Source organism: Gekko japonicus, unplaced genomic scaffold, assembly GCF_001447785.1.
Source record: "Gekko japonicus isolate JY-2015 unplaced genomic scaffold, Gekko_japonicus_V1.1 scaffold667, whole genome shotgun sequence".
In the NCBI taxonomy this organism is placed as follows: Eukaryota; Metazoa; Chordata; class Lepidosauria; order Squamata; family Gekkonidae; genus Gekko; species Gekko japonicus.
This window is the reverse complement of record NW_015163623.1, coordinates 333,979-361,668: the sequence shown is the minus strand read 5'-3', so window position 1 is coordinate 361,668 and position 27,690 is coordinate 333,979. Positions and strand designations below refer to the sequence as shown.

Genomic DNA, 27,690 nt, shown 5'->3' with positions numbered 1-27,690 from the left:
CAGTGGCCCCTTTAAGATCAAGTTTTATTCAGGTACAAGGTCTCCCTCCTCTGCGAGGACAGATCTGCACACACATCCCCCCCCCCGCAATCCAAAACAGTCCAGTGGAGCCTGAGCGGTGGGTGATGCCTTCTGACACACTTCCGATGATGTCAGGGTGTGTGACATATTCAAATAAGTTATGCTAATGAGTTATGCTAATGAGCTCCTGCACCTCTTTTTCTACGAAATGACCCCTGATTGTACCAAAGTATGTTTGGGAAAAATCACTCTTGACACGGGAAAACCTAGAAGGTAGGTGATTGTAGGTTGATTTCATGTGGAAACAAAAAGCAAAACAAAGACCACTTTAGGTTTTTTTGGTGGGGGTTCATGGAGCTAAAGGTCAGTGTGGAAGAGAATAGCTACCAGAGGATAATCTAAAACAAGGGTGTCAAACTCATTTGTTATGAGGGCTGGATCTGACATAAATGAGACCTTGTTGGGCCGGGCCATGTGTGTCATAAAATGTAATGCCAGGTAGCGGAGATATAAACTTTATAAAGGACACAAACACAAATGGTGGGTTTTTTTTACTTAAAATAAAAACATGCTTAAAAATATTAGCACTCTTGCAATATTTTGTTTATTTAACAGTGTCTGATAACTGACATCTCTTGCTCTCAATTATTGCATCAAAATGTCTGTGCTGTTGCAATCTTGAGTATGCTGTTCGGGTGTGTATCTGTAAGCTGCAAACCTACGATGACGCAGCAGCAGCAGAACTGGAAGATGCAGAAGACAGCCAGTTCCACTCTGGGCATGATAGAAGCCCTCTGGGGGCCTGATCCAGCCCCTGGGCCACATGCTTGACACCCTGATCTAAAACCTGTGTTGAAGATCCAGGTGTCTGGGTAGCTTGTAAATCCAAGAGGGGAAAGTAGGACCATATACTGGGTGCCAGACACAAGCATGCTTTGGGGAAGGATTCTGTCCTTGCTGGGCTTGGAAACAGCAGGACAAGTGTAATTAATCCAGACTGTCTCAAACCTGGAGCACATTAGGCCCATAAATCACAGAAGATGGACAAAACAGGACAGAAAGTGGCAGATTCCTTGGGCAAATCCAAATTGCGCTTAGTTGTAGGTGATGTTTTCAGTATGTCTATGCTTAGAGCAATAGGGAAGACTGTTTTGTGGCCCATGGCAAACTAATATAATTACTGAAAGTTACTAATTGTGGTCTGATCACTTGTCAGTGCTTGTCTTCTGGGCAAAGCATTGGGTCATAGTTCCTCAAGCTTCTCCCTGGGATTTCCTGTTCTTTAGCATAATTTATTTAGGAGTTGTTCCTTTATTCCCTTCTGTCTCTCCCTTTTCATCCTCTTCAGGTCAGAGTTTTTTTGCTCCATCTTGGCTCAAGTCTAACCCAGGGGAGAAACAGGCATCAATGCCAGAACAGGGAGTTTCAGAGTAACATCTGCTGACACACACTAGGGCTTTGAAAAGCAACCTTTTTGTAACTGCTGTCACCTGAACTTCCTTTTAATACTCTCCCAGTCAGAAATTATTGTTGTTTAAAAACCCCACTCCTTTACAGTCTGCTTTTAAACAGAGAAAACTTTTTCTGTGGAGTTCTTTAGTTTCCTAATATGAACAGCCTGAAGGGTGAATGAATAGTGAGCATATTCAGTTATCAAAACAAACAAGCAAACCAAGAAAACAAGAGACGTCACTATTCCATGATCTTTCTTGAAGTGTGTTTGATGAACCTCCTTGAATATGCATGAAAATTGGTCTTATAGGAACTCTGCATCTGAGACATCAATCATACGACAATTGTATTGAAAAATAAGGTATTGGTAAGCAGTCTGTCACCATTTGCCAAAGAATCCCCTTAAACAGCTGATTCTTATGCTGCTGTCATACGATTCTTTTTCATGCCATTATGGCAACGCAGTTACCATGTCATTGTCCCTCCAGGAAGTTTGAAAGGTTTGATTCCTCTCACATCACCTTGAGTTCCCTACACTATTGGAGAAGTATAGGAAACCACCAAGCTACAACAATGCTATGCTGCTGAGGAATATAGGAAAGAGCCCTTTGACTATAAAGAACTCCATAGAAGTTTTCCTTTAAAAAGTAGACTTAGAGTTGAAATCCACATGGTAACTATAAATATCAGACAGTGGAGACCCTCAGTCTACCTCCCCGTTCACCATCATCAATATGTATCATTATGAAAGTGGCCAAATCTATGAATACTTAAATCTTGAATTTGGAGCCATAGATAGACAAGACAAATTTTCTACAAACCTGAGAAGAGCCTTAGGGTCGCAGAAGAATTTGAAATCCCTCAATATAATAGAAGCAGCACCTGTAACTTCAAGAAGCAAATGCCCTCTATGGCACTTGCTAGGCAACCACAACAACATTGCCAGTTGAAGCCTTGGTTTCTGTTAGCAAAAGGCAAGGGGAGGGGACAGGGCCCTTTCCAGGGCTGTTTTAGCCTTTGAGAGAAGACCACGGGGATTAGACCCAACACCAATCACTGTTCAACTTGATACCACATGACTTGCATGATTCACCCAGGCCTGGCCGCTCACTTCTGTGCAACAGCATTCACCCCACAAAAGCCAGTGTGATATAGTGGTTAAAGTTTCATCTCAGGATCTGGGAGATCCAGGTTCAAATCCCCCAATCTGCCAGTGAAGCTCATTTGGTGACTTTGGGCTAGCCACACTTTCTCAGCCTAACCCTAACTCACACAATTGTGAGGATAAAATGGAGGAGAGGAGAATGATGTAGGCTGCTTTGGGTTCCCATTGCAGAAAACAGTGGCGTACACATGAAGTATATATATACATTAATATAGCCAAAGATGGGGAACAGATAAAAAGAGGTAGGTTGGTTGATGGGGTGGGAAGGAGAGAAAGAAGCAAGGAAAGGTGTATAATTGTATTTATGTAAGTTGTTTTATGGACTAGTGTTTTATCTATGTTGGTTTTATTAATGCTGTGAGCCGCCCTGAGCCGCTTCGGTGGAAGGGCGGGATAAAAGTTGAATGAATGAATGAATGAATGAATGAATGAATGAATAAATAAATAAATAAATAAATGGGTATTGGAAACAGGAAGGAAAAAAAAAAGGAAATAGTGTGGGATGAATAAATAAATAAATAAATAAATGGGTATTGGAAACAGGAAGGAAAAAAAAAGGAAATAGTGTGGGAGTGGGAAAGTGAGGTGCTCCCTGCAAGTCCTTGCTGGTTCCCCACTGCAAAACTGAGCTTGGTGTCCAATAAGCCATAGTTTTCTTGGGTAGAGGCTGCAAGGGGGAGGGAAGGAGGGAAAGCTGAAGATAGAGACAGATAGGTAGGTTGTCTTGTGTGTGGGAAAGAGAGGAGGCAGGAAAAGAGGAGTGGCTAAACCAGGAAAAGGAGAAAGGCTATGGAGGCTTTCAGAGAAGTGAAAGAGAAAATAGTGGGGGAAGGGAAAATGAGATGCTCACCACAAGTCCTTGCAGTTGCCTGTCTTCTATAGTAATATTTTGCTTTATGGATAATAATGCTGTGCGTTTGTGCCCTAGCTTTATTCACAGTGGAAGTTCTTCAGCCTCGGTATTCTGTGGAGCACGGTAGCAATGTGATATTGAGATGCCGTTTTCCAGTCGATTCCCAGTTAAATTTTAAAATGTTAAGCATCTTGTGGAAAAGAATATCATCAAAACAAGAAGAAAAAGAAATCTACAAGCTCCACAAGGGGCAGGAAGACCTCACACTGCAAGATCCAGACTACAGAGGGAGAGCCACCCTACTGCACGAAGAATTACCAATGGGGTTTTCAGCACTCAGTATCACCAGTGTAAAGATCACAGATGCAGGCTCTTTCCTCTGTGTCATTAACTATGGAGAGGCTGATTACAAATACATTACTTTGGAAGTAAAAGGTTGGTGGCTGCATACCATGAGAAAAAAAATATTGTTTACTCCCTGTTCCCTGAAAAGTAAGTCATTTGGGGCATCCTTTGCAGTTAGGCTTGCCAAGTCCCCCCGGGGGGCGGGAAAACCCTCACCCCAGAGGCCCTTTCCCCGCCGCCGGCAGATCGGGCCCCGGGGGGAACCCCACCCCCAAAGTACGCAACGTGCACGTCACCTGGAAGGGATGCGACCACGCCAGGCACGCTGGGGGTGGGGCCACGGTCATCCGAGGGAAAACTATATGGTTTTCCCTCGGATGGTCGTGGCCCCGCCTCCAGTGTGCCTGGTGTGGTCGCGTCACTTCTGGGTAACGTGGTTGTGGCGCGCGCGCACACTTTGCGCACGCACACACACTCCAGGAGTGAGCCGGGAGTCCCCCACTGCAGCGACAGGCAGGACTTGGCAACCCTATTTGCAGTATTAGATTCATTTAGAAGAAAGAATACTGGAAGTTAAGTCTTATCATGTATATATTGTGTTCATTTGTAAGGAAACAAATTATTATAAAATAGCTCTTTTACAAATGAACAGATTATATAATTTATAGGGTGAAGAAACAAGCATCCAGGGAGGCAGTGCAATTTCCAGAAATAGCATCAGCTCAAGCATCCCACGAGCTCTTCAGCTTAAATTCTAGAACTGTTGCTTTTCAGATGACCTGGCATTTCTCTGCCAGACTAAGCAAAATGGATCAATCTAATACTGGTAAATTGGTGTGACTCACAAGATATTTGAAATACCCCTTGGGGATCCAGTATTTCCTAACAATGCCTGTGTCATGGCAAATCTTGGAAAGGGCCATTTCTCCACTTTGCATAAAAGAAAGCATGAGTCACAAGAGTAGCATGAAATCAGCTTCCCGCTCATAACATCAAACCCATTGACCCTCAAGAACTTGGACTAACTTCTCATATATTGTGGGGAACACGCACACGTGTTTTTCTTTATTTCAGTTCAGTGACTCAGATGTGTTGTGGAAAACCCAGTATGATGTGATATGGGAAGCCTACAATGCTCCATCCCCTTCTTGCCTTAGTCCCATCCTGAGAGATGTGTGCAATGCCAGGTCTTAAACAATAAGACCTCTGTTCTGTGGGATTATCTTGCAGAACAAAATATAGACATGGCTTGCATGACTGAGACCTGGGTGAGGGATGGCAAAACTGTCACCTTGAACTAGCTTGCTTCCCATGGTTTCTCAGTCCTTCACCAGTCCCGGACCACGGGGGGCGGGCGATACTTATCTGAAAGCCTTTCTCCTTCAGGGCACTCCCTGCCCCCCAAATTGCTGACACTGAATGTATGAGCCCAGTGTGGGAAGCTGAGGAGAGTTTGGTTATCTGGCTGGTGTACCAACTGCTTAACACACCAGCAGATACCCTGCTGGGCCTGTTGGAGGCTGTCTCTGGTTGGGCGTTAGAATACCATAAGCTGTTAGTCTTGGGGGACTTCAATGTCCATGCCAATGGGGCAGCCTTTTCTCAGGCCAGGACCTAGTGTCATCCATGGCAGCACTGGGACTCTCCCAATTTCTATCTGCTACACATCAAGCAGGTCACATGCTGGATCTTATTTTGGGGATGGGGATAAATGTGGATCTGATAGATATTTATGTGGTGTCATGGTCAGACCACTTCCCTCTTAAGGCCTGGATGAGCTTCCCAAACATTCCCTGTTTAAGTGGCAAGCTGATTTATGCTCACCCATGGGTGTTTATGCATCCAAATTGATTCCAGAGTGCTCTGCAGAGAGAAGGTGAGATTGTAAACCCCTGCATGAGATTGTAAACCTATCCCTGACATCAGGGGTTTTCCGGGGGGGCGGGGCGAAGAAAGCAGTGGTGTGGTCACTCCAAAAGAAAACATGTTTGGATGCTATGGTCCTGGCCAACCAGTGCCCAGTGTCGAGCCTTATGTTCCTGGGCAAGGTAGTTGAGAGAGCAACAGTCAAACAGCTGCAAGCTTTCTTGGATGACACCTCCATCATGGATCCCTTCCAGTATGGCTTTCGCCCTGGCCAAGGGACTGAGACTGTGCTGGTCAACCTTACAGATGACCTTTGGAGGCACCTGGTTTGAGGTGGGTTGGTGCTGCTGCTGCTTCTCAACCTAACAGCAGCATTCAACATGGTCGACCATGATCTTTTGACCCACTGCCTTGCCAATGAGGGGGACTGCCCTGCAATGGCTCTTCTCCTTTCTCCAGGAGGATGGCACTTGGGCAAAGGATTTCTCCATGATACCCATTGGGTTGTGGCATTCCCAGGGGGTGATCCTTTCCCCGATGTTGTTTGACATCTATATGCACCCCTCACCCTGCTAATCTGGAGGTTCAGGCTAGGGTGTCATCAATATGCGATGATACCCAGCTATATCTGTTAATGGATGGATGGCCGGACTTGGCTCCAGATGTTTTGGACTGGGCCTTGAGTGCTGTGGCTGGCTGGTTGCAGCAGAGCTGGTTGAAGTTAAATCCATCAAAGACAGAAGTTCTGTACCTGAGCTGCAGGGGATTAGATATGGGAATTCGGCTCTCAGCTGTGGGTGGGGCACCATTGACGCCAGCGCCAAGAGTAAGGAGCCTAGGACTGATACTGGATGCCTCATTATCAATGGAAGCCCAGGTCACTGTAGTTGCCAAACCATCTTCAACAGGTTTGGCAACTGGCTCCCTATCTTTCCTCCTGTGACTTGGCTATGGTGATCCACACAATGGTCACTTCCAGGTTAGACTATTTAATTTGCTCTGTGCGGGGCTACCCTTGTACCTGACTTGAAAGTTGCAGCTAGTGCAAAATGTAGTAGCACGCTTACTGACTGTGATATCTCTGTGGGCATACATTCAGCCAGTGCTACACCAATTGCACTGGCTGCTGATAGAGTTCCAAATCCACTCCAAGGTGTTGGTGTTAACCTTTATGACCTACGTGGCCAGGGACCAACACACCTGTGGGACTGCCTCCCCCCATATGTTCCCTGAACACCCTTGCACTCAGTAGATCAACATCTATTGATAATCCCTGGCCCCAACCTGGTGAAACAAGCTCCTAATAGAGATTAGGGCCCTGAGGAATCTATTGCAGTTCCACAGGGCCTGTAAAACGAAGCTGTTCCGCCAGGCCTTTGGTTGAGGTGGTGGACATCCAACCAATTTGGCCCCTCCTGCTCAAGCTGCCCTTGATCTTGATGGCAGCGAATTTACCACTCTGAGAACCCATACAGGCCCAGGACACCGTAAATTTTTGGAATGCCTTCTTGTTTATTAACGGGAATTGGGAATGGTTGTTTTTAGAGTTTTTAAGGTTGATTGATCTTTGTTAGTAGTTGGTATGGTGTGACCTGCCCTGAGCCCGCTTGTGGGGTGGGCAGGATAGAAAATAAATAAATGCATACAATTGCCTCACACCTCTAATGTGATCATGTGTCAGCAATGCCCTTCCACTCTCTACATTGGACAAACAGGCCAGTCCCTTCGACATCAGAAACCACAACATTCAAAAACCAGTGGGGGGACATTTTAACCCTCCAGGACATTTAGTTCCTGACCTAAAAGTAGCAGTTCTCTTACAAAGGAATTTCAAAGGGAGATTAGAAAGAGAGACTGCTGAACTGCAACTGATAATGAAGCTCAAGACAATGCATCCACCTGGACTGAGTTGAGACCTGGGTTTCCTGTCTCATTACCAGTGCTGATTTCTCCACGCCTACTACCTCTCTGCGTATCACACCTAATCCAATCACACCTTCTGTTGTCATTTGCCAGCTAATATCATTTGGCATCTGAAATCACTCCACTTTCCAATATATAATGACAGATGGACTCACATTCTAGCTGTATCTGAAGTGAGCAGTGACTCACAAAAGCTCATACCCTGCCACAAATTTTGTTAGCCTTTAAGGTGCTGCTGGACTCTAACTCTCTTCTACTGCTAGACAGACTAACACAGCTACCCACCTTAATCTGTCTCATACTTTGAGTCAGGCAAATGGCATAGTCCATACTTATCCCACCATGGTCCCCTCCTAGGGTGCCAAGTCAAATTTTCTTACCGGCGGGGAGCCTCGCCGGGCTCCGGGAGCCGTTCTTCGATGTGCGCGCGCACGTCACCGGAAGTGACGTGCGACGTCGATCATGTTGAAGGCGTGGCCCCGATCATCGGAGGGAAAACCATAGAGTTTTCCCTCCGACAATCGGGGCCATGCCCCCAACGTGATTGACATGGTTGTGTCACCTCTGGTGATGCAGCCATGCTGCGCTTCGGGGGGCGGAGTTCCCCCTGGGGCCCGATTCCGCGGCGGCGGAAATCGGGCCTCCGAAGCTGGGGTTTACCCGGCCCCCCACCCCCACTTGGCAGTCCTATCCCCTCCTCTACCGAGTAGACAGCCACATTGCCAAACTAAGTGAAGATTCTGATTATTAACTATGCCTACTTGCAGCACTGAAGTAATGAAAGCTTCACTTGAGAACAGAGGCTGGTGTGCTTTAAATTAAGGTCAGAGTTGCCCCCCTCCCACATTTCAGGCCACATATATTATTCTTTATCCTAGGAGATATTAAAAAGGAACCATGAGAAATGCTCTTAAAATACCTTGGTGCTTTAAAAAAAAGGCAGGCTCAGGGAGATTTTTTGTGCAGTTTAATCTTGAGTATTCTCAAGAATAGGCCTTTTTTGCCTAGCAACTTGTCTTTTTAAAGCTCTACCTCATGCTGTGAGCTCGTTTACTTACCATGTCATATGTTGATGAACATATAGAGTCACCTTGTACTGAAGCAGACTGTTGGCTATGCAAAACTCTACCATTCAGCTATGAGTCCTTCCATCCCCTAGAATACCCTTAAGCCAAGAGATCCAGAGTCGTGGGTAAATATCAAATCATTCAAGAGACCACAAGAAAGTTTCATCATATAATGTTAGTGTAAATCAAACCCAAGGAAGGTAAAATGAAACTGTGTCTCCAAAATAGTGCAGACACATCTTAAATCATTCTTGTGCTCTACTTCTTCTGCAGCTTCGTACAAAAGAATAAACATCCAGAAAATGAAAGATCCTGAGGAAGAGGGCCTGATTTTAATTTGTCAGTCAGAAGGGTATCCCCTGGCTGAGGTATCCTGGCACGATGGAAGGAAACCTAATGTCAGCATGGTTGCAAACACTACTTTTGAACTGACTGATGAAGGACTGTTCAATGTAACCAGCGTCCTGCAAGTCAAGCAAAGCATTAGTGAAAACTACACCTGTGTGTTCTGGAATAAAAAACTGAATGAAAAAACGTCAGAATACGTATCAGCGTTTCAGTTAGGTAAAAATTCAGCTGTGATTTCACATAATCATTTGCATTTGCTTATGCAGGGGTCTGACATGCATACGTTCGGGGCTATTCATATTTGCACTGTAATTTGCTAAGGGATACTGAACATTCGATGCCTCTATCAGTGAGCGACTGAATTGATTTTATATGACAGAATGCTCAGAGACATTCTAAGGAAAAGCACAGAAGGTGGGTGATAATCTTATTCTGCCTTGTAAATAGGGTTGCCAGCTCTGAGTTGGGAAATACTTGGAGATTTTTTGGGGGGTGAAGCCTGAGGAGGGCAGGGTTTGGGGAGGGACTTCATGCCATAAGTGGCCATTTTCTTGAGGTGAACTGCACACTGTCACTGGGAGATCAGCTGTAATAGCGGGCCATCCTCAGCCACCACCTGGAGGTTGGCAAGGCAGTCATGATAAGTGATGGCCCAGGCCAAGCTCAGCAGTCATTTTGCCTCAGTCCCTCAGGTTGACAAAAGAAACCTTTTTGCAGCCTTAGACCCTCAGCAGGGATTTAGTTTTAGATTTCGGATTCAAGGGAATCACATTTCTTTCTATAAGATTCTACTCCTCGTGTCAAAACATGTTTGTAAGCAACACTTTTGAAACGAGTAAACAGTGTTTCATCAACACTTAGAACTGGACATGACATTAAGCAAGGTTTCTGTGATCCATGTGGATCCCTCCTTGTCAACTTTTATGGCTAATCATCACCAGTTCTGTTCTCAGTTTATCTCCTTCAGCCTTCCTTGTTGTTTTTACTGATCCATACCCGAGTCTTTGTAACTCTGCAAAACAAAGACAAGGCAGTCAGAACATGTAACACCAATTATGTCTGCATAGTTACATGTCGCATTTTGAGCGTTGCAGATGGATTCTAAGGGCACCATTATCTTACCGTTTATGCAGGATTAAGTGCAGCATCATACTCCATTATTTTATACCAAATTACCCCCTACAGTTGCAAAATCCTTTTGATTAGAGACAGAAGCAGAAGGTGGGGGGGGGGCAACCATTGTGTGTCTCATGATGAGCACGGCTGGCTCCCTTGTGCCACTTTCAGCTCCCTGAAAAATTCTCAGCAGCAGTGAAAAGAATGCTGCTGTTTCACTTGCTGCGATGTATTAGCAAAGACAGAACTCTAGAACTGGGATTCCCACTTCTACATATAGAAATGAAAACCTCAAAATGTGTTACAGCTATACTTCCCTGGTCTTCTGTGGTATGGGATCTGAAACCCTGAAGGGAACGCAAACAGTAAACATGCACACACTGGTTACTTTTCCATGCAAACAACTAGCACAGGGGACCCAACTCTGTTTAGCTTTTAAGCATTTTGAGGATACGTAGTGGACGCTACATAAAATGGCTACTGAGGCTGGTAGGACGAATCCCCAAAGGCTGTTTGTGTGTGTATGTTTGTATGGGGAAGAGGTTCCAAGCCAAGCATCCATCTGTTTCTGAATGGGTGATCCCTGCAGACCCAGAGGTGATGTCCAATGTTCCCTCTAAGCTATGGAGTCTTGTGAGCAAATATTCTGTGAGCTACTGGCATTAAAGTTGTGAGCAAGCAATTCGGCCACTGCGTAAATTAGTTTGCTATGGAGCCATTCTTCCTGAGCAAAGAGAAAAATCTGTGAGCCGGAGGCTAAAAAACTGTGAGCTAGCTCACACTAACTCAGCTTAGAGGGAACACTGGTGATGTCTACGAGGGTTTTCTGAAGCACCTCCTACTCCACTAAGATGAAGGAAAGCCAGGACTAGCTATTTGCTTTGGGGAAGAAACAAATGGGCACCCGGAAACACATTGGCAGGTGGCAGGGTGCCCATTGATGCCATGTTGGAGATCACTGAGCGAGATTTGTGCAAAGCCACTGTACTGCAGACTAGAAATCAGTCTTGATCATTGGCAGCCCAATTAGTAACACAATGAAGCTGGTGTTTAGAGTTGCTTCTGCCATGGGGACAGAACAGTGATTAAGGGGTACAAGTAAACAAAGAACACTGTTTACAAGGATTTTTATCACAGCCTTGGGATCAGCTGGTGCCATGCATTGGCAGAAGTGGGCCAAATATCAGTGCACATAGTTTTGGCTGTACCATTGGCCTTCCTGCAACCTATTGCACTCCTGCTAACAATAGCTCATTGTCAGCATATAGGACAGCTGCTACAGCAAGGCTTTTATCCCAAGTTGATTAAATCAAGGTGTTTTGGCTTAATTTGGCAAGTTTTGTGTAAAATAATAAATTGGATTTTCTTGATTACAGATTATATGGGCGAATCAACTACTGAGTATCAAAAAAAGCTTCTCATTTCATTTATCCCAATTAGTTTGGTGGTGTTATCTTTTCTAGCAGTGTTTGTCTTTAAAGTTTTAAGGAGAAAATCATCCACAAATCTGTGCATCCAGCAAGGTAAGAAACAACTTATTTGCTTCTCTCCTGTCCTGCTTTGCCAACCAACCATCATCTGACTTTTTAAAGCAGCTGTCCGCTTGAACAGCTCTGTCAGGTGGGTTTGGTTCACATGTTGAATGAAAGATGTTTCACACATGATTTATATACCTGACATGGCTCTATTGCCTAGGCTGGTCTTACTCATACAATATTTCCTACTAGAAGTTGTTGTATCTTCCTATATCAATTTCCCACTCACTAAGTCTTGCAGAGGAAGTACTGTTTATCACTCTGTAAAGTCTACCAGGATACAGACCAGACTTTCTCAGTGATGACTCAAATATTAGGGTACTTCCCCAAAGGCCCTAGGTTATTTGTTTGAGTCCTTTGAAGGTAATGCAAATCTTTCTTATTCAAAAAAGTTCTCTAATATTCTGCAAAATCCTCATGTGCTATAACGTCATATTAAAACACTTAAAACTATTGTTATAAAGAAGAAATATAAGATTAACTGGCAACTTTCTGTGTGCAGCTAAAATGTCAGTTGCTAAAAACTGGGAAAGTAGTAACTTACGTAGGAAGAATGGCTTAAAATGAGGTAATAAATTAACTATAAAGAGAGCTAGGAGGGAAATGAGAACTATATATATAATATTTAATGGATGACTTGGGAAAATGCATACAATGTTCAAAGAGGCCAAAGCATACACACATATTGGCATTATTGTGTTCAATGGCTTTTAAATTATGTTTATCAGATTTATGTGACAAATGTTAAGGTTTTACATTGCTGATAATGATAATTAAATTTCAAGATGGGGGAAAACAGGACATAATGGGTTGGATCCAAGGACTCCCTTTGCTAAGAAAGGAATCTTTATGGAAATACAACACCCCACGTAAAAGAACAGAGTCCCAACACATTACTTGGAGTAATATGATGTTAACTGACATTATATTATATAGTTTTTCCTCTGTAAATTATATTTACATTCCTTTCTTCTTTTTTATACAAATCTAATAACAATTCTTCGTAATGATTCAGTTTGATGTTGGATATGACTATGTGCCTGGTTTACTGAATATATTCATTTAAAATACTTCATATTTTGAGATCCCTGTATTGTAATTTGCCTTAGTTCACTTTTTTGAGCAAAGCAGGCTATGGGTTTGTAATGAAACATTTTTTTTGTCTGTAGCAAGCTACAGAGAGCCTTTAATGAGTATAACATAAAACTAGAATAGAAATAAGATTGTGTTTAGTGAAGGACTCCAGGATTTTACAGCTAAATGGGGGGGCAGTACTATGGTGCTACAACTGAAGTTAGGTGCATCCAGCTGAATCAAGTTGTTACTTGTTTAAGTCCCATTGCTTTCAACTGGATTTTGTCATAATTAACTTTAACTCGATCAGCATTGTTCTGTTTGAAAAATAAACTACACAACTTGGATTGTTTCTGAAAGCTGCTTCAGAGCAATACCAAATGTCAATTCCAGCAACATATAGAAGACCAACAGGAAGTTCTTGAATAACATACGTTTCCTGTTATGGGGATTTAGAACTGTACTGATGTTTTGGAAGGATGATGTTGGAGGCCCATTATGTTGGAGGCCCATTTGGAGTAGAAGCCATTGGTCCTAAGGTCTGGCCCTGAATATTCTGTTTGCAAGTGACTATAATTCTGACTCACCAACAAAAATCTGGCTTCTCCCATCATACACTTCACATTTCAGTTGCCATGCTCATGTGACATATTTGTGACTATGAATGAACATTTCGAGGGGGTTTGCAGACCTTGACTCTCACATGTTCATATGAAGCTGAATGCTCATATGTTAAGATCAGAATATATCAGTTTTGTTTGGTTTAACGTTCCATGTAAGACAAAAGAAGTAAACTGTTCCAGTTACCACAGAGCAGAGTAACACTGCACTCCTATGCGTGTAACTTTGCTTAGGATTGCAGTATAAGTAACATAATTAGTATATACAGTTAATTTTTGAACAGGGGATTAGATCCTTAGTTATATCAATGTAGCAGGTAATGGAAACTATTTTTATTGGCTCCCCCAACCATAGGAGCTCTCTACTTCCCTCAGCCCCCAAATGCTGTTGCTGAGGATCAAGGGCCCAGAATGGGATGCTGTGCAGCATGGGGAAGCAGGTACAGTAAGGAGGGGGATTCCACCGAAATCATAAATGTAACCTCTGTTAGCACAGTGTTATGCCACTCGCTTCACGATTCAGATAACCAGGATTGTTCCAGCTAAATTAAACACACACACCCTCTCGTTTTTTTTATCCTATACTCTTCCTGCAATTCAACTCTGGCTGCTTCTGTAGGGGGAAAAGGTTTAATACATTTTTGGGAAAAGCTGAAAAATTGTATGCAAATATGTGGCCAAACGTATAAAAAGCAACAGTAATTCTCATCTTCTTTCACTTTTAGGTAACTGTAGGAATGTTTCCTACCGCTCAAGAGTGAAAGAAGTAGATGTCAGTTTGAACATCACTAGCAGTCCTTTAATTTGACAAATCAGGATTCTCCATGTGTTGTTTCTGCATCTGAAGGGTAATCCAAACCTGGAAGACTTGCACAATGATGAAAAGACCTAGATCTTGGTGACACGTTGGCACCTGCATCATATTCATCCCATGAGATAAGAGTTTAACGTGGAATGCCCCTTGTCTTTCCACCACACCTCTGAGGAGATTTGGATCTCACCAATGGAAGAACTCAGACAAGCATGTGATGTTGTTTTCAATTCTGCACTTTTCATATTTCCCTTTTAGAAAAAAATCAGGAAGTTGCAGCACTTTAGAGGTAAACTCTGCTTCTGTTTTTTATCAGTATTATTGCTCAGCAGTTTAAAGGGTTACTTGAGTATGTATTAAATGTTATGTGATTGTACTGTGTGTCTGAATTTTTGTGTATCTATTTATGCATTAAAGAGATGAAATTATAAGAGGTGAATTTAACATGGTGGTCAAAATGGCATCCTTCCTACTTTGCTACTTGTGATGGGAGAAAAATGTGAAGTTCCTTTGTGTCCTTATGTTTTCACTCAGCAACAAACATTCGAGGCGGGTGGCCTTAGACAAGCTGCCCTCTGTCAACCTCGGTCTACAATATGAGGTCATCAGTACAGGCCTAATGAAAGCAGTCCTTGTAAGGATTACTGTGATGATAGCTTCAAAGTTTATTATTATAACGGTCACATACCAGCAAACAGTACAATGAGAAACAAGTAAATAACAAGTAGTTCAAGACCAAGTGTGATCCCCTGCGAGGAAATCGGCGAGAAGGCTTGGCGAGAGTTGTAAAAGAACAGTAAAATTGTAGAGTGAAATAACATCTAAAATTATACACAGGATTCTTAAAAAAATTACAATTCTGAAATTCTAAAAGTTAATATTAAGATCAAAGGTTAAAAATAAACCTAGGCCTAACCATGATATATATGAAGCACTTTGAATACAAAATGGTGTTGGAAGGAGTTGCAGGACCCAGTTTTAAGTGGGACAGCAGTACAAGGAATGGGGGTAGACTGTGTTTCAGTAACCTCTCAACACGCCAGGTGATTTCCTGTGTAATGTGCAGTCACACCCACATCACAGTTGCCAACCTCCAGGTGGTACTTCATCTCCCAGAATTACAACTAATTTCCAAACAGAGATCAGTTCTCCTGGAGAAAATGGCTGCTTTGGAAGGTGGACTCCATAGCATTATACCACACTGTGCTCCTGCCCCTCCCCAAACCCTGCCCTCTCCAAGCCCCACCCCCCAATCTCCAGGAATTTTCCAACCCAAAGTTGGCAACTCTATCATAGTCACATTTGCTTGGAACCACAGGTTTAAAAATGCCTGAGAAGGCACTGCTCACACTAAGGGGGTTCCCAAATTTTGTATTCCTGCTCCCACTTCCTGTGCCACATTCTGGGCTGTTCCAGAAGGTTCCTTAACAATGAGCAATGGCTTTTCAGAAAACACAGGAAGAAACAGCAGCAAAGGGGAAGTAGGAAAGCCCCATTCCACAAGCAGAACCATTTGAGATAGTTAGAACTCAAGTCTATATTCAAGTATTTAATATGTTTAGAACAGAGGGAGCAGTTTGTTTGCAGGGTGAGCGTGAAGTACCAAAATCCCCTTTAACACAAATGTAATTTTTCAAGCATCGGGATGTCATGACACAAGATCCATAAGTTATGGCATTAGAAAACATTGATTTAGAATTGTTTGCTTGTCTGCTTTGACTGAGATCCATACTAAATTTTCCATAAGCAAAACAGAATTTTCCTGCTGCCCCCCTCTTCTACTTCAGTAGGGTTGCTAGCTCAGATTGGGAAATAACTGGAGATTTGGGGGTGGGCGGCTTGAGCCTAAGGAGGGTGGGGTTTGGGGAAGGGTATAATGCCATAGAGTCCACCTTCCAAAGTGGCCATTTTCTCCAGGTGAACTGATGTCTGCCACTTGGAGATCGGTTGTAATCCCAGGAGATCTCCAGCTACTACCTGCAGGTTGGCAACTCCACTACTTCAGCTCACTGATCTCCAAAAAACATTGCTCCTGGTAGACAGGGGACCCTGAGAAATGACATGAGAGAAGTCTAGAGTCTGGGGAGGGGCTTTCCTGTGTAATATGCAGTAACACCCACCTGTGATTTAAGAACATAAGAGAAGCCAGTGTTGGATCAGGCCAATGGCCCATCCAGTCCAACACTCTGTCACACAGTGGCCAAAAATACCAGGTGCCATCAGGAGGTCCACCAGTGGGGCCAGGACACTAGGAACCCTCCCACTGTTGCCCACCCCCCAAGCACCAAGAATACAGAGTATCGCTTGCCCCAGAGTGAGAGTTCCTATCTATTCCTTGTGGCTAATAGCCACTGATGGACCTCTGCTCCATATGTTTATCCAATTCTCTCTTGATACCGTCCATGCTTGTAGCTGTCACCACCTCCTGTGGCAGTGAATTCCATGTGTTAATCACTCTTTGGGTGAAGAAGTACTTTTATCTGTTCTAACCTGACTGCTCAGCAATTTCATTGAGTGTCCACGAGTTCTTGTATTGTGAGAAAGGGAGAAAAGTACTTCTTTCTCTACCGGCTCTATTCCATGCATAATCTTGTAAACCTCTATCATATCACCGCTCAGTCATAGTTTCTCCAAGCTAAAAAGCCCCAAGCACTTTAACCTTTCTTCACAGGGAAAGTGTTCCAACCCTTTGATCATTCTAGTTGCCCTTTTCTGCACTTTTCCTAGTGCTATAATATCCTTTCTGAGATGTGGTGACCAGAATTGCAGTATTCCAAATGAGAATTCCTGTGTAATGTGCAGTAACACCCATATTATAGTTGCCAACCTCCAGGTGGTACCTGAATATCTCCCACTATTACAATTGATCTCCAGACAACAAAGACCAGTTTCCCTAGAGAAAATGCCCACTTTGGAAGGTGGACTCTATGGCATTATACCCTGCCAAGGTCCCTCCCCTTCCCAAATGCTACCTTTCCCAGGCTCCACCCCCCAAATCTCCAGGTGTTTCCCAATCCAGAGCTGGCAGCCCTAGAGGAGTCTGCATCAGGAAGGGGGAATCAGTGGGAATTGCCAATTGCTAGTCTGGATCCAACCCATAAACTGTGGATTATGATACTTTAATCGTAAACATCTGATTCATTTTGAAACTCCTGCCACTTCTCAGGCCTTCTAAAGGGAAAAAAAGCAATCTTCCACTTTCTATTTGTGAAGGAGAAGCAAGCAATAACCAAACCAATGAACTGAAGCAAGGCAACCTAACTCAGTAATGCCAGGTTTTTGCATAAGAGGAATGCAACCCCTTCACACTTGGGGGAAATATTCTATTCCTAATTGTCATTATGTTATTGACTATTATGATGTGAGAAATGCTATACCAGAAAAAAATTCTTCTAAATTATCTTTGGTCAAGTTTACACACAGTTTGTGTCATTTAATCTGGTCCAAACTGAATGCAGCCTACCAGCTGTAGCCTACTGGGTAACCCAGGCTAGCAACCCTGGTTTCAATGGATGGTTATTACTGGCTGTTCAATACAAACCATACTGGTCTGAGTCTCTGTCTGTCTCTTTGCTCCACCCCCAGGATAGGGTTAGATAGCACAGCAAGAAATCATTAGCGGTTGAACCAGCTGCCAAAGTTACTTTGTACATCCTGTGAGGACATTTTTCCCTGTTCACTAATGCTTTGTATTTTGTGGCTGGTAATAAACTGCCATCTGGACACATTCAATGCCAGCAGCAAAATGATGCCATACCTGCAGAGTTCATGGGCTACCAGTTCTGCATTCTCTGCCCCATTGCCAGGACTCGAAAGAAACTGTCACTTTGCTGTGTTATGATTAAGGACCAGCTTAACTGCTTGCATGCATTGTGAATCTTAAACCCTGGGGAAACCATGGATGTGGGTGTTCCTAAAGAGAAGTGAAGCCAGCTCTCAGGTTTCAGCACCTGGATGGAAATTGCTATGCTTGGGCTTCTGTTGTATATATTTAGATGAGCGTGCATGACTATTCCTGCCGCTACCCCCGAGCATATGATATATGTGTTTTATAGAAGCTTGTACCCTTCCTGCTTCACCTAATTTCACACAAGCCAGAAGAGATGAAAGCCAACAGTCACACGAGACATTTTTAAATTGAAGCCATTTTGCCAGTTCTGATTCTCAACAAACTGTTAAGTCTTGTGACACTTTAGACTGCTGGGAAGGGTTCACTGGGTTGAACAATCCTCTGGACAAAGACATCCCTCCACACAGAAACCCAGCATGCCAAGGAGGTTAGAACACTTTCCCTTGATATCTAGTTTTCTGCGTGGAGGGACTGAGGAGAAGGGGTATGGCTGCCAACTCTAGCTTGGGAGATTCCTAGAGATTTGGGGGTTATGCCTGGGAGGGTGGAGTTTGGGGAGGGAGCCCAGCAAGGATGTGAAATAACAGAGTCTGCACTCCAGCAATGTCATTTTCTCCAGGAAGGCTGATTTCTGTAGTCCAGGGAACAGTTGTAATTCCAGGACTACTCCAGGTCTCACCTTGAGGAAATAGAAGGTGTGGGGAGGTGTCTCTAGAATCCTTCAATCATATTAGCTCCACTTGCAGACTGAAGTGATATGCTCCAGACATAGGTTTATCCCTTCCATGAGAATGAAACCCAAGAATACACTCTTAGGGCAGAGCAACTCATCCTGAACAAACCTTTTGGGTCTAGCACTTGAAGGGAGACTCAGCTGGCAGAAGGGAGGTTGCTAGCCATTTATTCTTATTTGAAAATGGTTTCCCCCTCACCAGTGGTTTTTACTAGCTTCTTTTTTAACCCTCAACTGGATGGCAAGACCAGAAGTAAGCCTGACTTGGGGACATCTGAAAGGAAAAGCAGAGGATGCGAAAGTATTAAGTGCCCTTGCCTGCTAATTCTCCACTATAAGTAACCTCTACTCCCTGCATTCATGTTATCACAACCAAACATGACTAGGAATGTACATTTGCTGAGATAATCTGTAGTTCCATCCTAGAACTAGGAAGCAAAGGCTGGAAGCTTTTCTTAATTACTGTGCATTTCAAATTGGAAAAAAAATCATATTGTGAGTGATGTGAAAGACCTCCACCTGAGACCTTGGAGACCTGCTCCGGTGGACAGTACTGATCTAGATGGACCAATGGTCTGATTCTGTATAAGGCAGCTTCAAGTTTGTGTGTTCACCAGCACGGGTCCCCCTTTTCCAACAAGCCTCTCTGAACCTGTGGATTGTAGGGCCCCTTCCATTTCCCACCTCCCCTCAATCACTGCTGACCTCGAGTGAAGTCCATTTTCTGCCCCATCTCTTAAAAATAAAAGTTCTGCAACCGCAGGTAGCTTCTTACAAATTGCATGTGTGTGTATTATATGCCCTCATGTCACTTCTGACTTAAGTCAATCCTATGATTAATGACGTCCAAAACATTCTATCAGCAGCCTTGGTTGGGTCTTGAAAAGTGAGGACCACGGCTTCCTTGACTGAGTCAAGCCATGCCATGTTTGGTCTTCCTCTTTGCCTGCTACCTTCAGCTTTTCTTATCATTATTGTCTTTTCCAGTGACTCTTGTCTTCTCATAATGTGATCAAAGTACAATAGCTTCAGTTTGGTCATTGTAGCTTCTAGAGAGAGTTCAGGCTTGATTTGATCTAGAACCCACTTATTCATCTTTCTGGTGGTCCATGGCATCTGTAAAACTCTCCTGCAACACCACATTTTAAATGAATTAACTTTCTTATCTGTCCAACTCTCACACCAATACCTACTAATAGGGAATACTATGGTGTGAGGACAAAGTTCTATTGCTTCAGGCCAACATGGCTGCCCACCTTGATATACTATGGTATGAGTTATCTTGATCTTGGTCACCAGTGACATATCTTTACTTAAAGACCTTTTCTAGCTCCTTCATGGTTGTACTTTCCAGTTTCAGTCCACCTTTTTGGTTGAAGATTGAGCCAAGGAATAGGAAATCAACAATTTCCATTTCTTCACTGTCAACTTTAAAGTTGTATACTTCCTCAGCAATCATTACTTGTCTTGATGCTCAGCTGTAATCCGGTTTTGGCACTTTCTACTTGAGCCTTCATCAGTAGTCATTTCAAGTCTTTCAGCAAGGGAAGCAGAACGGGAGAGAAAAAGCTCACTCTGCTTGTTGACAAGTCCAATAATTTCAGTGTCAGCGATGATGGAAGACAGTTCGGAGCAGAACCAACTATAAGAATGAAGAGACTGGTAAACTGTTTCCTACACGCCTGGGTTTACCTGGGCATGAACAGGGAAACAGGGGAAGCAGTGCCACTGTCCAAAATTAGTGCAGTACAAGGATCTGTAATGGTGCCAGCTGCTCACTGCTGGAATTTGGGGTTGTACTGTGATTGGTGAAACTTCAGGATCTGAGACCCCACTGTGAAGAAGAATCTGAAACAGCCAGTTAATACCCTGGGAGTGAAAAGGTTCTGGAAGACCACACAAAAGATAAATGTGTTCCTGGAGTTCTCAAAGCAACTAAACTACTACACAAAAGTCCCTGGGAATATATGCCTTAATTGAGAGACTCTGACCTGATATCAAAACATGGATTCATCCAAGCCTCTGACTTTGAATGGCCAAAAGATCATGCAGTGAAAAAGACACAGGTCTCAGTGAGGTGCGTGTATGATGGGGACAAGAAGGTAAATTTCAGGGTTTGCAGTGGGAAGATTAGCAGAAATCACCTTACTTCGATCAGTAGAAGAAGAAGAAGAGAAGTGATTGGATTTATACCCCACCCTTCACTTAGAGTGGTTTACAAACTCCTTTCCCTTCCCCTCCCCACAACAGACACCCTGTGAGGTAGGTGGGGCTGAGAGAGCTCTTTCAAGAACTGCCCTTTCAAGGACAGCTCTTGTCAGAACCATGGCTTGCCCAGGGGCATCCAGCAGCTGCAAATGGAGGAGTGGGAAATCAAACCCGGTTCTCCCAGATTTGAGTTCTCCACCTCCTGGAACTAATCCAAGTTTTACCATGGAATTAATCCTGGGCCTTATATTTGTGAGTCAGTTAAGAGTAATTGTGACATCAAGAAACATCTTTCATAAGCAACTTTATAATAACCTGTACTTATACTGATTTTTTGTACAGATATAAATATAATTTTCAATGAATACTTCCCCTAAACCAGTTTGGAGCCCATTTAGTGGAAGGCTCAGGGTTTTCCAAGAAACGGAGCATATAAAAGTGCTTGCAACTCTCTTTAAAGTACGTTGCTTATTGCAGAAGTATGGAAATAAATATTGCACAGAAATTATCAAATGGTTCCTTCCTTCCTAAGAAATCATGGCTTTTTCAAGTGTAAGTTCGAAAAGCCATCATAATATGGAGACTGCTGTGAGTCTTGGTCACAATGGCTCCAACTCTGACGGTACTCAATTGCCACTCTATCAGTTGTTAACAGATCAGTGTTTCTGGAGATATACGTGGGTTAAAGGCATTTTTCCTTACTAATTTCCAGTCGGGAGTACTGATACATAGGCAATGTGGAGGCTGATGCTATGTGTCACTGGTAAATGACTAGGCTGTGTCTTCTGGACCACCTCTCCCATTTTAAGCCAGATATGACAGTCCACTGCTTACAATGATGACTTATCACTAGACCATCTGTAAAAGAGGTCAGGATTGTACCTGCATGAACAAAGGCTATTTTTGTAGTAGCACATTCCTGTGGAATGCAGTCCCATCCTATAGGCTGCGAACAAGGAGGGAGAAGGCAGCAAGGTGTTTAGTGTTTTGTATTGTATTGTTTTATTCTGCTTTTATCTGTTTTAACTTTGGCACTCGTGCCTCTTTGTTAGCCACCCTGAGCCTTCGGGAAGGGCGGGATATAAATAAAAAAATAAAAATAAATAAATAATTTAAATTAAAAATTAAAAAAATGGCCCTTGGAATGGGCTGCCCAATGAAGAAATGGCTGTGGTATCTTTGCCACTGTTGAGAAATAGCTTCTCAACAGACCCTATGAATGATTTGTTAGAAACATATGTTATGTTGGTTTCCTGGATTTACCATGGGTTTCTGTTTTTAATTATGAGGTTACTTGTATGACTGGATTGATTTTATGGTTTGTTTGTCAAACTACAGTGGAAACCACTAAAAGTCCATGGATAAGCAGTCTATAAAGATCTTGAATAAAATAAATTGGCCTGTAGCTGCATAAAGGTATTCAAATTACTTTTGGGTTAAAACTGGATTTGGTTCTAAAAGTTAGGTACACAGATCTTGTAACCAATGCTCCCTCTAAGCTGTGGAGTCCTGTGAGCAAAAATTCTACTTTCTGAGCTACTGGCATTAAAGTTGTGAGTAGGTGATTTGGCTACTGCATAAATTAGTTTGCTCTGGAGCCATCCTTCCTGACCTAAGACAAAAATGTGTGAGTCGGAGGCTAAAAAACTGTGAACTAGCTCACACTAACTCAACTTAGAGGGAACAGTGCTTGTAACACCTTCAGATACTAACCGTTGTGTTGGATTCAACAGTCTGCTTATGCAGTGACTGCAGACCTTCCCTGGCTTCCTTTCCTTCCCCCAGCAGCCCCTTCTGACCCCCAGGCAGAAGATTCCTGTGGTCGCAAGACCTGCTTGGAATAGGCATATGGGTTGGTGGGCTGCAGTGAGGAGGAGCAAAAGCACTCCCTCTTCTATCAGTGCAGCTCCACTGAAAGCAGAAACAGGAAGGGCAATTCTGCTGCCATGCCCTTTGTCACTGCAGCCAAGAAACCCGCATGGCTATTACTCCACATGGGTCTTGCATCTCTGGCAATCAGCCTTCCTGGAGTGAGGAGGGACTGCTGGCGGGAGATCGAAGATCACAACCTAGAACACCTTCTGCTGACAAATCACAGGATCCAGCCCTTTGACACGCACGTGCCTGCCTGGGTGCTGGTAGGTAGTCACTTCCCCTGTTAATGTGGCCCTAGATAGGTACTATAAAAATCATATGTAAACCGCTCAGAGACCCTTCGGGGTTTGAGTGGTATGTAAGCCGAAAGTTAAAATATAAAAATAAATAAACACAATGTGTCAGTTGTTAACTTATGAACTGCAGCCACTTTTTAAATCTGCATTTTGTATAGTGGAGTACAGGCCAGCTACCTAAATGATTAATCAGCATCAATAATATAAACTAATATGCATAATGCACATTTTCTTATAAATTTCTGAAAAGGGCAGGGGCATACAGGGAAAACAGAGCAAGGAAATAAACAGAATTCTCTATGGAAGCACAAGGAACTTATTTATGGAATGTATTTTCATTTTGCTTTTCTGCCAGAAAACAGATGATTACTTCCAAGGTGACTCAAAATGACAGAAAAAATTACCAACAAATGAGCATAATTTTTTTAAAGGCAGTGACGACCAATGAAACCACTGGGAAGGTGATGATTTCTCCTCTCCTCTTGCCTTAGATGTTCCTGCTGCTGCTATTGAATGTTCTGTAATAGCTGTGTGGGAAAATGGCATCTGGGTTCAGCAAATGTAGCCAGGAACAGGCTTTGTTGCATCTAGGCAGGTGGAGAATCTCCAGCTTCAGGCTCCGGTCACTTTATAGAAATATACCATTCTTAGGAAAGCATAAAGGACAACTTTTTGACTCAACCTTGACCAATTTCCCTCCTTATTACCTCTCCCTTCCCATGATCCCTAGCATATCCTTTTTTCTTTTTTGTTATCAAAGGGATTGCCTCTCATTTCCCATGATCCCTAGCATATCCTTTTTTGTTATCAAAGGGATTGCCTCTCCTTCCTTTTTCATGAGTGGAAAAACTGGTTGGATCTAGTTCGATGGCTTTTTGCCTTCCCCATGACTTTTCCTTTGCTGCCAGAGGGCCTTGGGGTATACCTGTCAAAAGCACCTCTGAGCAGTTTTTATGGCTTCTGGAAAGTCCCAAATTGCCTTGAATCATTAAAAAAAGTCTATATTGACATTCAGAGAGACCCGAATTGATTGGGACCAAATGGTAGTGATATATGGACTAGGGAATTTGACATTTAACCAGAACCATCTCCCAAATAAAGGAAATCAAGAGACTTCCTGTACTTATCATGAAGGGGGCTTTCAAGCTAATATGAGAACTTGCTGATCATGTTTTTGATGCATGATCAGGGAGAATGTGGACAAGGGATGCAATTTGGGTTACATTCTAAAAGGTAGCTTTTCCTTACCTATCTTTTTCTGTTTCCGTCTCTGGTAACTGTTCCACTCTGCATTGCTACCCTTCTCTGCTGAGGTCAAAGATTGCATTCAAAATCTCCCACCCTGACTATACTGTGCAAACAAGAACCGGACAACTTATCCTGGAAATGAGTAAGATTACTGAACATTAATCTTGTATTATGCAGGATAAGCACTATAGCATCATATGAAAGATTCTAACACTAAAAATATCACCTGATTAAGGGACTCAAAACTGTTTTTGCTTTGATTACAAAATTGCTCAGTTATGCATGTTTTCCTGTGTATTTCAGCAGGCAATACTTGAGAAAACAGTTTCTGTCTGACTTGAAGTTTTATGCTCTCATACTGCAAACTCAAAAAGATCTTGAGGAATTTTCCAAGCTTGTGGGTTTGAATAAAAATCCTAAAATTGTAATTGTGAGCAAAATTATTGGGTGGTTTCTCAGTCTTAAAACAGGCTCCAGATCCATGGGAGTCTCTCACTAGCCAAATGTTATGATTCATAACAAGGCAAAATAAGCATTAGATGGCTGATCTATAGCTAAAATCACAATCTTGATTTTTTCCCCTTCTGTAGCTAATATATGTGATTTTTGTCACACAGAAAATTGTACCAGCCCCCCCATGCCCTTTTATAAGGCTAACTTTTGTGCAAAACATACATTGGGTGTAACTGAGGAAACTATCAGTTTCCTCAAAGTATGTTCCTTTCAATTTTAAGAGAGAAGTATTTTGAAGACATTTTCTTGGAACTTAGCAAAAAAAACCAATCTTTTAAAAACGGCACTAACATAAATACAGGGTGTCAACACAATTTTCAATGCTTTTGGCTTACTTAGTCAAAACTCTGATTTTCTTGTAAGGTACCCAGGCAGAAGAGAGATATTTCTTGCCCAAGAAGAATATGGGGCTTTGAAAGCAGCACAAATTCTGCAAAACTGAGACCAGGAAACAGCCTTTTTTCCTAAGTCTCACAGCAGTCTCTACAACTAACCCATCATGCCTACATGACCACACCATTTGTAAACTGCAAGACTGGGAAAAGTTGTCCTTGATAGTTGATTTGAGTCCTGCAGCTACTGATTCAATTATTGTGACCATTCTGTGAATGGTAATTTTTGTTAAGCATGCCGATGGAAAGGCAAGATATAAATCTAACAAATTTAAAAACTGCCTTCTTTTCCATAACAGACCCACCAGGCAATATGTAATTCTAAGAATGATACTTGAATTCCCCATTATTATAAATTAAATGAAAGAACAACAGAGAGTCGAACGTTCAGGACTAGCATTGTTGGACAGTTGATGGAAATTGAGTGTCTAGAACAGCCTCATAGCATCAAACCTGCCACAATACATGCCACAGAATAAACAAAGAGAGAAAATCATGGAAATGTATGTACCAGAAGAGAAAACCGTGATAACCTTACTAATTAAAAATTCTTACAAATTCATTTTATATTTAAATGAACAGTACATTACATAACATGTGAAAAATTATAGTAGAATTATAACAGAATTGCATGGAAAAGTTACAATCTTTGTTTTTTCATGTATTATAAAGTGCAAACCCTTTAAAGGAATCAACAATAGAAACTCAGTCCTTACGTGCAGAGTTCATTAAATGTGAAAAGTCTTAAAGAGCAAAACATTTCACACCTCATTAGTGCATCATAATTAAAGGAACATCAAGTCCTGCTGATACAGAAGCCAGCATAAAAGCCATGTTTCAAGGATTTTTTCCACAGCAGGAAAAAGGTGTGTTCCAGAGGTTTTTCAAAGCAAGATACAAGACCATATTTTGCAAATTAATAGCAGCAACTTAAACATAAAGACTGCTCTGAAACAGCGCCCTTCCCGGGAATTAAAGGATAATTCATGACAAAAAAGTAATAGGACAACATTTGACATGGGATGACACGGTATTTGTTTCTCCTGAACAAACTGCAAAAAGTGGTAAACTTCCTTGCTTCCCTTGGCATCTCCTCCTTCCACATGAACTCCTCTCTTATTTATGTGTTTTCAGGGGTTAGCTGTGTTGTCCTGCAGTAGAAGAGCCAGATCAGAGCCCAGTAGCATCTTAGAGACCAACAAAATTTTCAGGGCATGAGCTTTCAAGAACCACAGCTCCCTGACAGTGTTCCCTCTAAGCTGAGTTAGTGTGAGCTAGCTCACAGTTTTTTAGCCTCCGGCTCACACATTTTTGTCTTCACTCAGGAAGGAGGGCTCCAGAGCAAACTGATTGATGCAGCAGCCACATCGCTTGCTCACAACTTTAGTGCCAGTAGCTCACAAAGTAGAATTTTTGCTCACAAGACTCCACAGCTTAGAGGGAGCATTGCTCCCTGACAAAGGTATGTGAAGAAGGGAGCTTTGACTCTCAAAAGCTCATCTCCCCCCCCCCCAAATATTGTTGGGCTCTAAGGTGTTGCTGGATTTGAATCTAGCTGTTTTTATTTGATTTTTTTTATTATTACAGTGTGGATAGCAGTGAAGGGAAAACATCACTTGACTCACTTTGGTAATTTTGAAATCTCTCAGTGAACATTAGCAAAACGTTTGCCTATTTTCTGAAAGATCTCTTCTGACATCTAATGTTGAAACATGCACACTGATGGTGATGTATTCATGCACCTTTTTGTGTCACTCACTGGAACTGCAGCTTCCAGGATCAGCCCTTGGTAAAGAACCCCTTGGAAATCGGATCACAGACCTGCCCAAAATACACTTGGGAACAAGAGAAGGGTTTAAAGAATTGGATGGGGGACAACAATCCCAGAAAACATTTTCAACAATAATTTGAGAAGTTATGCAAATAGAGAAAACAAGTCAGTCCTGAATCAGAGATGCAAGATTTGCTCCTCATGGTCTTGACCTGGGGGGTGGGGAAATGGGCTTGACTGGGGGGGACGGGACCCTTGAGTTTACCATACCATACCATGTCCTACCAGCCCATGCCATGAACCCCGCCATCCCAAATTCTAGATGCATCACTAAAAGGGGGGGTGTTCTATACCGAACATTTTATCCTCTTGCTCTCTATTCAACCTGGACAAATAACTACTTGATTAGTTTATTAGGAAAAACCCCCAAGGGGGGGGGGGGGGACATGACAATTTTGGGGGAAGGTTTTTCCTCCATTTTTTTCCAGTGGGAAAAAACTGAACATTTGAGGGAATACTGAAAGTAAACCCTATGAAATAGTTTATCTTTTAGAATGAGTGAAATGCTTTTACAGGCTTTCTCTTTTAGAATGAGTGAAATGCTTCTA

At 42.7% G+C, this 27,690-nt stretch overlaps 1 protein-coding gene across 1 annotated transcript in view; it reads left to right on the top strand.

Annotated features, from left to right (window-relative positions):
* Positions 1-14,517, top strand: part of PDCD1LG2 (programmed cell death 1 ligand 2) — a 23,180-nt gene extending 8,663 nt beyond the window's left edge. The window contains exons 3-6 of the mRNA XM_015407466.1: positions 3,567-3,926; positions 8,966-9,256; positions 11,533-11,679; positions 14,111-14,517. Coding sequence (XP_015262952.1) covers positions 3,567-3,926; positions 8,966-9,256; positions 11,533-11,679; positions 14,111-14,193 — 881 coding nt within the window. The 3' untranslated portion in view covers positions 14,194-14,517. The remainder of the gene's footprint in view (positions 1-3,566; positions 3,927-8,965; positions 9,257-11,532; positions 11,680-14,110) is intronic.
* The last annotated feature ends 13,173 nt before the right edge of the window (positions 14,518-27,690 follow it).